At 46.9% G+C, this 12,921-nt stretch overlaps 1 protein-coding gene across 1 annotated transcript in view; it reads left to right on the top strand.

Annotated features, from left to right (window-relative positions):
• The first annotated feature begins 1,573 nt into the window (after nucleotides 1-1,573).
• TF (transferrin) overlaps nucleotides 1,574-12,921 on the top strand; it is a 34,919-nt gene continuing 23,571 nt past the window's right edge. The window contains exons 1-8 of the mRNA XM_084902125.1: nucleotides 1,574-1,743; nucleotides 3,591-3,751; nucleotides 6,939-7,047; nucleotides 7,796-7,972; nucleotides 8,720-8,867; nucleotides 9,615-9,670; nucleotides 10,211-10,389; nucleotides 11,388-11,565. Of these exons, the coding sequence (XP_084758251.1) occupies nucleotides 1,701-1,743; nucleotides 3,591-3,751; nucleotides 6,939-7,047; nucleotides 7,796-7,972; nucleotides 8,720-8,867; nucleotides 9,615-9,670; nucleotides 10,211-10,389; nucleotides 11,388-11,565 (1,051 nt within the window). The 5' untranslated portion in view covers nucleotides 1,574-1,700. The remainder of the gene's footprint in view (nucleotides 1,744-3,590; nucleotides 3,752-6,938; nucleotides 7,048-7,795; nucleotides 7,973-8,719; nucleotides 8,868-9,614; nucleotides 9,671-10,210; nucleotides 10,390-11,387; nucleotides 11,566-12,921) is intronic.

Genomic DNA, 12,921 nt, shown 5'->3' with positions numbered 1-12,921 from the left:
TTAGCCATCATTAAGTGCTGAGGGACAATGAGTTTTCTGACTCGAGTGCTTATAATGTAAAATTAAACATAAGAAGGGAGAGTACAGGGATAAGTGTCAAGGACATGAAACACTGTCATGTTAACCTTTACCTCCTCACACAGCCATACTCTTTACAGATGTGGGCACAGCCATATAACCAGGGTGCTATACACATGTGCACCCCACAGCCTGCCTCACCCCCTTCCTCCAAGGAAGGGCAGACATAGGGATTTTTTTCTGTCCTCCTGCTGAGCAAGAACTAGATGATGTTGGGCTCCTGCTGTCCATGCCTCATCTGACCTTCTTCCCCTGCACCTGTATGGGCTTGGACTCAGAGGGCTCCACTAAGGGGCATAGGGCTGGCCAGATGGTGCTCCCTTTGAGGGGCTTAGCCTATGCCTGTCCCTGGAGGAGCTACCTCAGAAAAGGCTCACTATGTGAGTGCAGTAGGGGCCCAGGAAGGAGAATCATGGTCCATTGACCTTCCATGGCCTCCACCAAGCTTTCCTGAGTTTGTGGATTAGCTCAACATTTAGCAACTCTCCATCCTACTTCCAGGCAGATTCTGCAAGCTCACTGTAGGGCCTAAGGAAGGCATGTCTGCTCTGCAGTGTCCTCCCCCAGCCAGTTCTGCCCCTCACTTTCCTCTCCATCTTCATCTCCGTACCTCAAGGTCCCCACATGAAGCCAAACTCCCTCCCCTCAATGCCTTTCAATTATGAAAAGAATAGAAATGTATAAGAAGAAAAGTTAGCTTATATTTGTTTAAAAAGCTTAAATATATTAGTTTAAAAAGTCACTATTTTTTTTTTTCCTAATAAAGTTGCGCAATCAAAACCTTTTGGAGACTACTTAGCTGGAGAGTTAGGGTGACCCAGGTCATTGAGATCAGGCCACATCCTCCCCGGGGTCTCTTTCTTTGAGCTCATGTGTCACTTTGTTTTGAGTCTCTCAGAATCTAGACCACATTCCTGGGCAGCTTCTTATGGGAGAGAATTTGTCTCTCCTGTGACTCTGACCCTAGACCAAGATGTCCAGAAAGCTGCATGAAGGGAGAGAAGATTTCTAGTCCAGGAGCCTTGGCTCAGCAGGGCACATGGGGAGAAAGCAAGCGAAGGGTGTTGAGCCTGTTTTTTTGTTTTGTTTTGTTTTGAACCTGATGCCAGTTTTATTCTTCTTCAACACCCTCCCCAGGTAGGTTTTTGCCTGTCATTCTCTGGTTCTAATCTGGATCTGGGCAGTTCCCTTCCCTCTTTCATCTGTGCAATGAGCACCTAGGACTGGGGCAGGACTAGCTCTGCCATCGCCGGGATTCAAGAACAGAGCTACCCCTTCCCCATCCTACCCTCACCCCCTCCTCCCCAGCCCCAACCACCTGCAGCTCCACTCCTGCACAGAGGCAGCACACATGAACAAAGGATTGGTTTTTCTTTAATTTTCTTCCAATCAGCATTTTTGCGCTGGACTCCTTCCAGGGGTCTGACCCAGATCTCAGGAAATGAGGAGAGCGGGGGTGAGGAATGAAGGGTGATTGGGCAAGAGGCTGTGCAAACACAGGAGGTCAAAGATTGTGTTTGGTCGCCCTGGTCAGGGATAAAGGGGAGAGGGGCACAAAGAGGCAGCGCAGAAGACTGCTGGTCTGTGCCTGCTGCTCCACCCCACAGACCCAGACCCGGAGGATGAGGCTCACCATCCCTGCCCTGCTGGCCTGCGGGATTCTCGGTGAGCGTGGGTATAGGGAAGGTCCTATACTCTGGACCCAGCCACACTGCCCCCTGGGCTCCATGTTCCCTCATTGGGGCTGGAGAGACACAGCCTTTCCTCAGCTCTTCCCCATGGCACCTCTGCACCTGCTTTAGCACTGCCTCAGGGATAGCTTTGTGCCTGCATGCACCTGCTGGTCCTGCTTGTGCCCCTGGCACTTTTTCATGCTCTTCTTGCTTTCTCCTCCTCCTCCCTGTACAGTAAATCTTGTAACAGAGAAAGACAATAAATTAGAGCACTCCCATCACAGTTTATCAAATTCCTTCTCTGGAGAGTCTCAATCAAGTCCAAATGGTTTAGCGAGGCCTTCAAGGCCTCGCTGGATCTGATCTCCTCTTTGGGAATATGATGACTCGTTGGAGCCATTGGCGCTGACAAAGTCCTGATGCATAGCAGTCCAGGAGTCTGGAGTATGGGATTTAAAGCCAGACTTCTTGGGTCCTCACCAGTGAGGAAGGTAGTACAGCCTGGCCAGGGAGGGTAGGTGAGGAAAACTGAGGCCATGGATCCAGGCAGTGGTGGAGTTTGCTGCAAACATCCCTGCAATGGGGGCTGCCAATGGTTGGCCTGTCCCACTCTCATCACCTCCAGAGATTACGGGCCCCCTTCTCCTCTTACTTTTACCTTTGGAGACTCCCATGTTCAGTCATTTGTCTCTCCTGAAAAAGTTTACCCTTGAGAGTCGGTCTCACATGATTTGCCTTTGCCTCACTCCTATCCCACCCGCCACCTCAAGGATCTCATAAGGCTGTGCAAGGTAAATGCATAACTAAGACACATTCCTGCCCAGGGGAACCTCAGGAGGGGCAGTTTGGGAAGGGTCTGCCCCTGGTTCCTGAGGCCCCCTGTGGTTTCCCAGGGCAGAGTTGGGATAAAGGATATTGGGGCAGAAAGTTCCTTCTTACACATTCTGGGAACTGCTGCCCTCCCTCTCTGCTGCTTTGTGGATATTCAGTGGCTTCCTTAAGTTAGTTGATCCAAGGGGAGTAGAGATAACAGAGGGTTTGGGGAACAATGCCAAAGCTCACATGATGGGGACAACACATCTGTAACCACATGGATTTTAGTAGCTACAGACATGGCTGACTTTAGCTTCTCCTAACTGCAGCCCAAAAGACTGGTGAAAATTGAGGGTCATTGGAAACACTGCCTCTGCGGAGTTTCTAGTTATTCCTGGGACAGAGGAAGACAGATGGTGTCACAGACAAATTCATTATCTCATCAGCCATTTATCTCTACCTACTGCCCAACCAGATGCAAATAACTCAGAATGTTATCTTCTTTAGTTCCCTGGGCAGAATCCAAAGAATGGAGGCCTGGTTTCTAAGCATCTCGGCTACTAATGATAGGCTGGTTGAAACATCACTCTCTAAGCACAGTTCCTGCCTCTTTTAAAAGTAGTAATTCCTAGCCTGTTGGCTTCCTGACTGCGGTATTGAGCCAATGTTCAATTGAGATGGTTGAAAATGCCATGGTACACTGATGAGGCTTATGTACCATTGCAGTCCCATGATGGTGAGGGAAGAAGGCACGGAGAACACAGAGGAGCAGATTGTGGTTTCCTATTGAGAACTGAAGGTCAAGCCCTCTCTCCTGCCAGCAATTCAGGGAAAGTGGGAACCTGGGAAGTCATTAGGGTTCGCTTCTCTTGTCCCAGCCTCAGAATGCAGTGGAACATGTGCCCTTCACTGATCATGGGCTGGAGTTGAAGGAGGACAGGGCAGAGGGGATGTAGCCTCAGGTCCCTTCAGAGGGTGCTGCTGTCTCTCCCACTGGAACAAGGCTCTCTGTCCTTTCTCCTGTAGGGCTGTGCCTGGCTGTCTCCGAGAAACCTGTGCGATGGTGCACTGTCTCAGATCACGAGGACAGAAAGTGCACAGCTTTCAAAAATCAAAATGATGATTTGAAAAAGGCTCTTGACTGTGTGAGGAAAAGCTCCCACTATGAGTGCATTGAGGCCATTGCGGTAAGTCACGGCTGCCTAAAGGAGAGTGGAAGACAATCTGCACTTCCTCTTGCTCCTGGCGTTCTGGAACAATTCTGTACTCACACACTGAGGCTGATGTACTTTAGAAATGGACATCGGAGCGGCTATCTTTAATGAGTCTTAAAGCAAAACACAACATGCTCTGAAAGGGGGCTATTTTGAGGGACTAAATTCTCTGAACTCAGGGAAAAAACAAGAAGGTTTGCTATCAAAATAACATGGTTTGGAAGTTCTTAATACATCATGAAAGCAGATGATTGATAGTCACAGAGAAGAGAAATATGGTGACAGAATTGCAGATGATAGCTGATCCCTTTGTTTTCTAGATTTTCCAAAATCCTCTTCTCCTTCAACATTGTTCCTGTTCATTTGAACCTGTGTCAGTTGCTGGCTGGGCAAAGGGGCTATAGTGATAAATTTAAACATACATGGTCCTTATTCTTGAGGAACTTTTCTTCGAAGAAATGCATGCAAACAAGTAGATATGTAATTTCAAAATATGTGCCATAAAATGAAGAGGGAAAGTAGAATGCTCTCGCAGAGCCTGGTGTCAGGAACAATCTCCCTGAGAAAGAACAATGAAGCCGAGATTCCCAGGGATGAGCATGGGTAAGCCAAGAGTCAAGGTATAACACTCCAAGCAGTGAACAGTAGCATGTGCAGAGACCCTGGCAAAGGGGAGAGATGTTTGAGTTGCTGTAGAGCAGCCAGGGTGACAGAGCAGAGCAAGCAGATACTGGAAGGAGCAATGAGGTGGGAGAGGCAGACTCAGCTAAACAGAGCTTGCTAACTCCGGAAACCAGTGATTTGATACAAATACTTGTGTGGTTTTTTGTTTTTTGTTTTTTAATATATTTTTATTGATTCCAGAGAGGAAGAGAGAGAGAATCATCAATGATGAGAGAGAATCATTGATTGGCTGCCTCCTGCATGCCCCTTACTGGGGATTGAGCCCAGAACTTGGGCATGTGCCCTTGATCAGAATCGAACCTGGGACCCTTCAGTTTGCAGGCTGACACACTATCCACTTAGCCAAACTGGCTAGGGCTTGTGTGTGTGTGTTTTTTTATTTTTTATTTGCTTTTAAATTGTACCTCAGTTTCTATCATGGCTTAATTATAACCCTTGAATTATGAATATGATCAGCTTTGGTCTATGCAAGCCCCTCTTTTTAAATATGTAAATAATATAAAGTAATACTATCCACAAATCCACCACAAGTTCTGAAAACTTCATTATTGCCAATAGCTTATGTTTGCAGCAGCATTGGATTCTATGGGAATGAGCTTGATTAACTCCGGAAACCAGTGATTTGATACAAATACTTAGGGTTATGGAACCCCCTGGCCTTACTTGCAATGATTTGTGCTTCCCCTTCCTAAGAAAACAGAATCCTAAGATTCCCGCCCCACCCCCTTTTATTTTAGTTTTAAGCCTTATCTATGTACTAGAGGCCCAGTGTATGAAATTAGTGCACTTGGTGAGGAGGGTTCCCTCAACCCAGCCTGCACCCTCTTACAGTCTGGGAGGCCTTAGAGGAAGTCTGACTGCAGGCTTAAGGCCCGCTCCCCATAGGGAGCTATACCTCCACGATCTGTGTCATGTTCTATATAGGGAATAAGACAATAGTAGTTCTAAATGAAATTTAACAATAATGTAAGCCAAACTATATATTTGTCTAGTTGATACTTGTCTAGCCCTATAATTCTATCAATAAAAACTATTCATAGAGTACTGGCAAGGGCTTCTAAAAATTATTTTGATCAAAGATAGTTGAAGAAAAATGGGATAGAAGTTATTAAGAGTATATATAAAAAATAGTGCTTCTTACTTTAAGAGAAAATAAATTATAGATACAGTGGAGGGTACCAAAACATTTAAAGTGAACTGTTATTTAATTTTTCACTCCTAGTAGTGGTGCATTTAAATACTTTGCATTATTAAATTAATTATAGATACAGTGTGTAGGCATCAAACAACAACCAGCAAGAACAATGCAATGAAGGAAATAAACCCATACTGCCTGTATTAGAATTCCTGCTCCATGACTCACTAGCTATCTGGCCTCAAGAAGTGATTTCAAGTGTCTCTGTTTTTTAAATATATATTTTATTGATTTTTCACAGAGAGGAAGGGAGAGAGATAGAGAGCTAGAAATGTCGACGAGAGAGAAACATCAACCAGCTGCCTCTTGCACACCCCCTACCGGGGATGTGCCCGCAACCAATGTACATGCCCTGGACCGGAATCGAACCTGGGACCTTTCAGTCCGCAGACCAACTCTCTACCGCTGAGCCAAACCGGTTTTGGCTGTCTCTGTTTTTTAATGTGTAAAATGCAGCTGCAGAATGGCTCCCGCCTCCAAGATGGCACTACTGAAGGCTGCTGGCTGGCAATGTGCTAACCTCCCAGCTTACAAGTTGGCATGTGTTGGATAGCAGTGATCTGTGACAATCTGAAAAGTCCATTAAATGAGCCATGAGCCACAATGGAAGCAATTATTGCTTAACACTTAGTTCAGAGTAAAGCAAGAAGTTAAATCCAAAAACACACTAACTCTGTGAATGCAGGACTCCTATAGTTATCTGGACCCAGGACAGGAAGGGAAAGTGCTGAGTACTGAATCTGAGTGGAGAAGAGTATCATCAAACCCCATAAGGAGGGCCTCACAGTGACGCCTGAGAAGGCCCACCATAAAGAGGTCATTAAAGAAGAGCACCTGGGTTCTCAGCGTACACATGTGAAAGAGCATGGCCAGGCAGCGGGCCCGAGTGACTGACTGCAGCCTCCTTCAGAGCCTGCAGTGCCTGGGCTGTGCACCCAGCCTGGGGTGGGGAGGGCAGTTTTCCACCACGAGGCCTGCGGGTAAAGCCTCTGTAGCTCAGGTTGATCCTAGAAGATTAAACACAGGTTTCTGAGCCAAGAACCTGACTCCTCACCAGGAAAAAAACAACAACAATCCATTCCTTCCTCTATGTTGGAGGAAAAGGAATACGGTGGTCACACTGCCCCCACTGAGGTGGTGGAGTCAACTGAAACGGGTTAGTGGGTGGTCTGGCCAAGATGATGGCTTTTCTGGCCCCAAACGTCACCTTCACTCACCTGGGTTTAGGCGGTGTTTCCTGGAATTGAGGGCTTCATTGGTGTCTGCTTTGTTCCTTTTCAGAACAAGGGAGCAGATGCTGTGACATTGGATGGAGGTTTGGTGTTTGATGCGGGCCAAGCCCCCTACAACCTGAAACCTGTAGTGGCAGAGTACTACGGGTCAAAAGAGAGTGAGTTTTCCCTGTGGATCCAAGAGAGAGTTTGTTGGCTTTGTTCTACCCTGATAGAACCTTGTTCCCTCCCGATAAGACTCTTGTCTTGTTTAGACAGGTAATATAGGAGTGAGTGGGAAATGTGGTGTCCTGTAGGTCCCCACAGGCACAACTCAGGCCTCTGTGACTTTGGGCTAGCTGAGGACTGGTGCTGTTGACACGGACCTCCTGGGCCAAGAAATATGCTCCCTGAAGAAATAGAGCAGCAGGCTGCGTATAGTGTGACCCGAACCATTAGAGTTCAGAGCTATATAGAGAGTCCTCTAAGAACCACAGGTGCCTCACGCAGAAGACACCACACTGGAGCACACACTCTGAGAGTAACCTGACTATCTCTGAGCCTGTGTCCCTAGGTTCCAGGAAATACTTAGGAGTCAGGAATGTGATCTCTGGTTTCCAGGTAGCCTTGGGTTGGCAGGTGTAGGCAGACAACCTGCAGGGCGAGAGCAGGAAAAATCATTGAGGCCCATGCACATGTGGCCTTCTGGCCAGTGTTTGCCCGGAGAGTTATACAAATGTCCCCTCTGTGGTCCTTTTCTTCCCTGCAAACCTAGGGAAGTTATTCTGATCTCTCCCTCCTTAGCACCCAACCCATCATAAGTGTGGCTTGTGGGTTCCCCTTCCCTAGTTAGGAGCCCAGCAGTGATGAGCAATGTTTCCCTGAGGTCCAGGTTGTGGGTCTTCCAGTCACACTGTCTCTCTGTAGATCCACAGACCAGCTATTATGCTGTGGCCGTGGTGAAGAAGGGCAGTGGCTTCCAGCTGAACCAGCTTCAAGGCAAGAAGTCCTGCCACACAGGCATTAACAGGTCTGCTGGATGGAAGATTCCTATGGGTACACTCTATCCCGAATTGTCTGAGCCACAGGAAGATCTTCAGAAAGGTAAGCAGGCAGGAGGGTGTGTGCCCTCAGGCAGACGTCCCTTCTTTAGGTGCCATAGGCCACCCTGAGGTCACTCGGACATGATCAGGTGATCATGTGTGATGATTCCTGGGGTGGAGGTGGGAGGTTAACCAGTTTTAAACTGGTTGGGTCTGCAACACCGACAGCCCTTGGGAGGGTTCGGCTAAGTCCTTTCTTCTCTGAGCTCCTGATACCTCAGCTCCTGGAGGAGTGGGTGGGGAAGGGCATCAGGCCCGACAGAGGGTTCAGGCAGGACCAAGGTCAGTGGGCCCTATTGCCCACTTCCCTGGGGCTCCTTCCTTTCTATGTTTCCCCTCCTGCTGGAGCATTCTCTGGTGGCCATGTGCTGGCCATGAGCTTGGCATGCACTTGTCCAGGTGGGTCTGTCATCTCCTGGGCATGACTTCCAGGGGAGATGTCTCTCTGAGCTGTTCCAGTGGGACAAGGCAGGGAGGGGGGTGAGGGTAACAAAGACCTAAGACAGGCCTTAGTTGGTGGCAGGCATAGGCCTGGTCCTTGGGGAGGGCGATGGGAGAATAGTTGTTAACATGTCCCTTTTGGGAAACCTTGAGCTTGACCAGTGAACACACATATGTGCAAGCTGGGCCTGGTATGCTGGTTTTGTTCTGGTCCCTCTCGGTTCATGCATGAACCTGGGTTGGGAGCTGGAATTGTCTTTGGCCAGGCTGGCTCATGCTCTGTGTTCTACATTTCTGTGTTGAGCAGCAGCGGCCAACTTCTTCGGGGGCAGCTGTGTCCCCGGTGTGGATCCGAATGCCTACCCCAAACTGTGTCAGCTGTGCGCTGGGAAAGGGAAAGACAAGTGTGCCTTCTCCCACCATGAACCGTACTTTGGCTATTCGGGTGCCCTCAAGTGAGTGAGACCTGCTGCTGCCCCATGGAAGCCAAAGTGTTCAATGTCCTTAGGCTGGGAAACCCTCTCTGGTCCTGAACAATAGTGTTCAGGTGACCTAACCCGCTCTGCCCCCCACTTTCCTTGCCCAGCTGGGACTCGATAGACTAGGCCAGTGCATGCTCCCTTCATGCTTCATTGATAGGAACCCACTTTCCTTGGGACTCTTCTGTCTTCCCTGAGCCCTGAATCTGGCAAGTGTGTCCTCTCACGGTACTGGGCAGAGCCTGAGGGGACAGAAACATCACTAGTGTCTGACTGGCTCTCTGTTTTCTACTGCAGCAATGTCACTTGCTCAATGTACTGGCCTCTCTCCTGCCTTCCCTTACGGCTTCTGTGCAGACAGCTCACATAGCTCATTTCTTGCTTCTTCTTTTCCCTTGGTTTTATAGCAAGCTAAGGGTACTTTTCCCTCCCTCAGGAGATGCTAAGCCTTTATTCTCCATTTCAGAAGTTTGAAAAATATTCACTGTACTAAAATATCTTCAAAGCCTTTTTGCTGCTTTGGGGCCCCTGGTGAGGGCCCTCTAGTTCCTGGAGCTCACTTCTCACACATCGGTGGTACCCTAGATGCTTCCTCTGCTGTTGGTCTGCACAGAGGTCTCCACCAGGCTTTCCCCGTGTCCCAGGCAGGATAGGTGATCAGACCCTCAAGCCAGGAGAAGGGTCTATCCTGCAGAAACCCTCCTAATGTGTTTCTTCTCACAGGTGTTTGATGGATGGTGCTGGAGAAGTGGCCTTTGTCAAACACTTGACGGTATTGGGTAAGTTATTAGAAGAATTTGCTGATCCCCATGAAACAGTGGGCCTTCTCTTTTTCCTGCCTCCCTTTTCATGCTTAGCAGTCAGACTTGAGGATAGTATGCTCCTCCTTTATCATTGCTTGGGCTTCTACATGTTCAGAGGTATGGGTCTATGGGGTCCCTGCCTGGACTCCTGGGCCTCTTTCCATCATTCAATATCCTGTATACAGGGCCCTTTCCTTCTGTTAAATATTGCCATAGCAAAGGACTGGGGACAGGTCTGGCCAACCTTGGCCTGTAGTTGGCCTACTAAGATGAGACCAATGTGCGATGCGGGGCAGTTAACTCTGCACTGGGTATCAGAAAATTCCTCTCCGGTAACTGGCTTAATTGTGGGACCTTGAGCAAGTCAGTTTCTCTAAGTTCTTTGGCCCTCAGTGTTAGCTCTAGGCTTCTCAGCTCACACATTTTATGATGCAGCGGGATTGCAAGGGAGGGGGCGGGGGACCAAAAGCTGATGGCTTTTCGTACAGTAGGTTCATCTGGGCTTTCCTCCCTCAGACGATCTTCCAAACCAGGCTGAGAGGGACCAGTATGAGCTCCTCTGCAGGGACAACACCCGGAAGCCAGTAGATAAATATGAGGAGTGCCACCTGGCCACTGTCCCTTCCCATGCTGTTGTGGCCCGAAGTGTAGACGGCAAAGAGGACTTGATCTGGGAGCTTCTCAACAATGCCCAGGTATGAAATCCACTGTTCTCCCTCTTTAGTGGTCCTTGCTTGGATTTGGGGCATTTTCCTTCATTTCCTTAATGCCACTGCAGACCCTCCTGTTTCTAGGACACAGTGGAGATTATGCTACACACCATCCACTTATCTAAAAGTGCTCAGCAGGGACTCTTAGAGTAGTATGGAACTTATTCCTGCATTATCATCTACGAGACTCCTACATTTTGGACCAGTGACATGAAGATGCTCCTCACTGCTCTATTGCATTTCTTTCCACCTAAATCAGGCTTTTAGGACAAGAGCAAACATCCCTGCCCTCATGAGGCCTTCCAGGAACTCCCCAGAATAAAATGGTCTCTTTCTTGATGTCCCTCAACCTAACTGCAAGGGAGCTTTACATCCCTAGGGCAGCAGAATGCCAGAAATGAGCCAACTATCATTCAGCCCTCCCATCCATCCATCAAGAGTTTAAGTGACAGCTGAAATTGATTTGGCTCAGTGGACAGATTATCGGCCTGCGAACTGAAAGGTCCCAGGTTCGATTCCGGTCAAGGGTATGTGCCTTGGTTGTGGGCACATCCCCAGTAGAAGGTGTGTAAGAGGCAGCTGATCGATGATTCTCTCTCATCGATGTTTCTAACTCTCTACCCCTCTCTCTTCCTCTTCTTGGTAAAAAATCATATATATATATATATATATATATATATATATATATATATATATATTAAAGAAGAGTTTAAGTGACAATCACACAGTGTCAGCCTCTGACAGAGATACTTTGCTTGCACTCAGTGAGAGGGAGATAAATACAGAAACACATTCAGGGAAATAAGATATGGCATAGCCTCCAGACGGCTGTTAGTGGAAAAGGTGATGGGTAGGAAAGAGCAGGCCTTGGCATTTGGAAATTTCATAGTTTAATTTAATTTTCGGGAATTTGGTTTCTTTTAGTCCCATTTCACAACTTACTTAGTCACTGTAACCATTCACTGCTGTTTTACCATAAATAGGAACATTATGGCAGAGGTACAACTGGAGACTTCCAGCTCTTCAGCTCTTCTGAGGGGAAGAACCTGTTGTTTAAGGACTCTACCCAAGGGTTTTTAAAGGTTCCCCCTAAGATGGACGCCTGGATGTACCTGGGATATGAGTATGTCTCTGTAATGAAGAATCTGAAGGAAAATACACGTAAGTACTTGGGAAGAACCATGTGACCTTAGGAACTTGGAAACCTGATGAGGGCAGGGACCAGTGATAGAGTCTGTTCAGATACTGAACACCTGCCCTGATGTTCCTTTATCAGCCCTACCTGTGGGATAGATGCATTCATCATCATGAGATAAGCCTGGGCATCACTAAAGGGAATTAAAGAAAATTCTTATGTAAAATGGACATTATTTCCCTTGTATAAATCAGGGCTGACCCAACCACTTTGTGAAGCCAATTAGCCTGACACAAAGTAAGTCAAAAAGAATGAAATTGATTTCCTACATATAAGCCAAGTACAATGGTAAACAAGTGGTCTAGTGAGGCTGAAATTCTAGAAAGGTCCGTCCTGTTTCTGAATTTTCTTAGGTTACTGGAGGTTTGTTTGGTCATTCATTCATTCAGCAGAGAATTATCGGTTATCTGGCCATAGATTGTGCTAGGTGCTGGCATATAATGGGGAGACAAACACATATTAGATTCTGTTATCATGAAATTTTCTCACCAGCAAAGAAGACAAATGTTCAATAGATAGTCATTCAATTGAATGATCAATTAAAATGGAGACATTTACTCAGAAGGAGGAGAAAATACAACACAGGACAAAATACCATGATCCTATGAGACCATGAAAACAAAAACAGGTCCTGGAGTTAAGATAAGGCTTCCCTGAGGAAGTGGCTCTTGAGCTGCGTCTGATGGTTAAGTGTTCATTCATTCAGCAGACATTTATTGCGCTAACCACAAGCCAGGCACTATCCTGAACAATGAGGGTGCAGTGGAGAAAAGACAGGCCTGGCCCTTGCCAGGCAGAGCTTATGATCTTCTACAGCAGTGGTTACCAACCTTTTTTTCGTCATGCCCCACCTAAGCATCTCAAAAATCCTGATGTCCCCCCTGTGACATATAATTCTTATTATTCAAAAAGTGAACTCCTATTCACACAGAGGAAGCCTAAAAGGCCATTAATGTGGTCTAAACAAGCTTCCAAATAACATGGCATCACGAATGAGAAAAATGAGAGGACAGTTGAAGTACTGAGGAAGAAATCACTAAAAAATTGTTTAAAAAATAATAATATGAATAAGAAAAAATAGCAAATAAAGTTTCAAAACATATAATAGAGAACTGAAATGCATAAATGTCACAAAATATATTAATATACTGTATATGAGGCCCCTAGAAACATAAGAAATGCAAAAAATTCACTGTTAATGACTCATTCTCGAATTGCTCCCTTAAAAATTACACTGCCTCCCTGTGGAGTGTGTACCCTATGTTGGGAACCACTGTTCTACAGGGAATAGACAATAAACAATGAAGAAATAAATAAGACCA

Source organism: Pipistrellus hanaki (genome assembly GCF_964339955.1).
Source record: "Pipistrellus hanaki genome assembly, chromosome: 13".
Classification (NCBI taxonomy): domain Eukaryota; kingdom Metazoa; phylum Chordata; class Mammalia; order Chiroptera; family Vespertilionidae; genus Pipistrellus; species Pipistrellus hanaki.
This window is presented reverse-complemented; position numbering and strand designations above follow the sequence as displayed.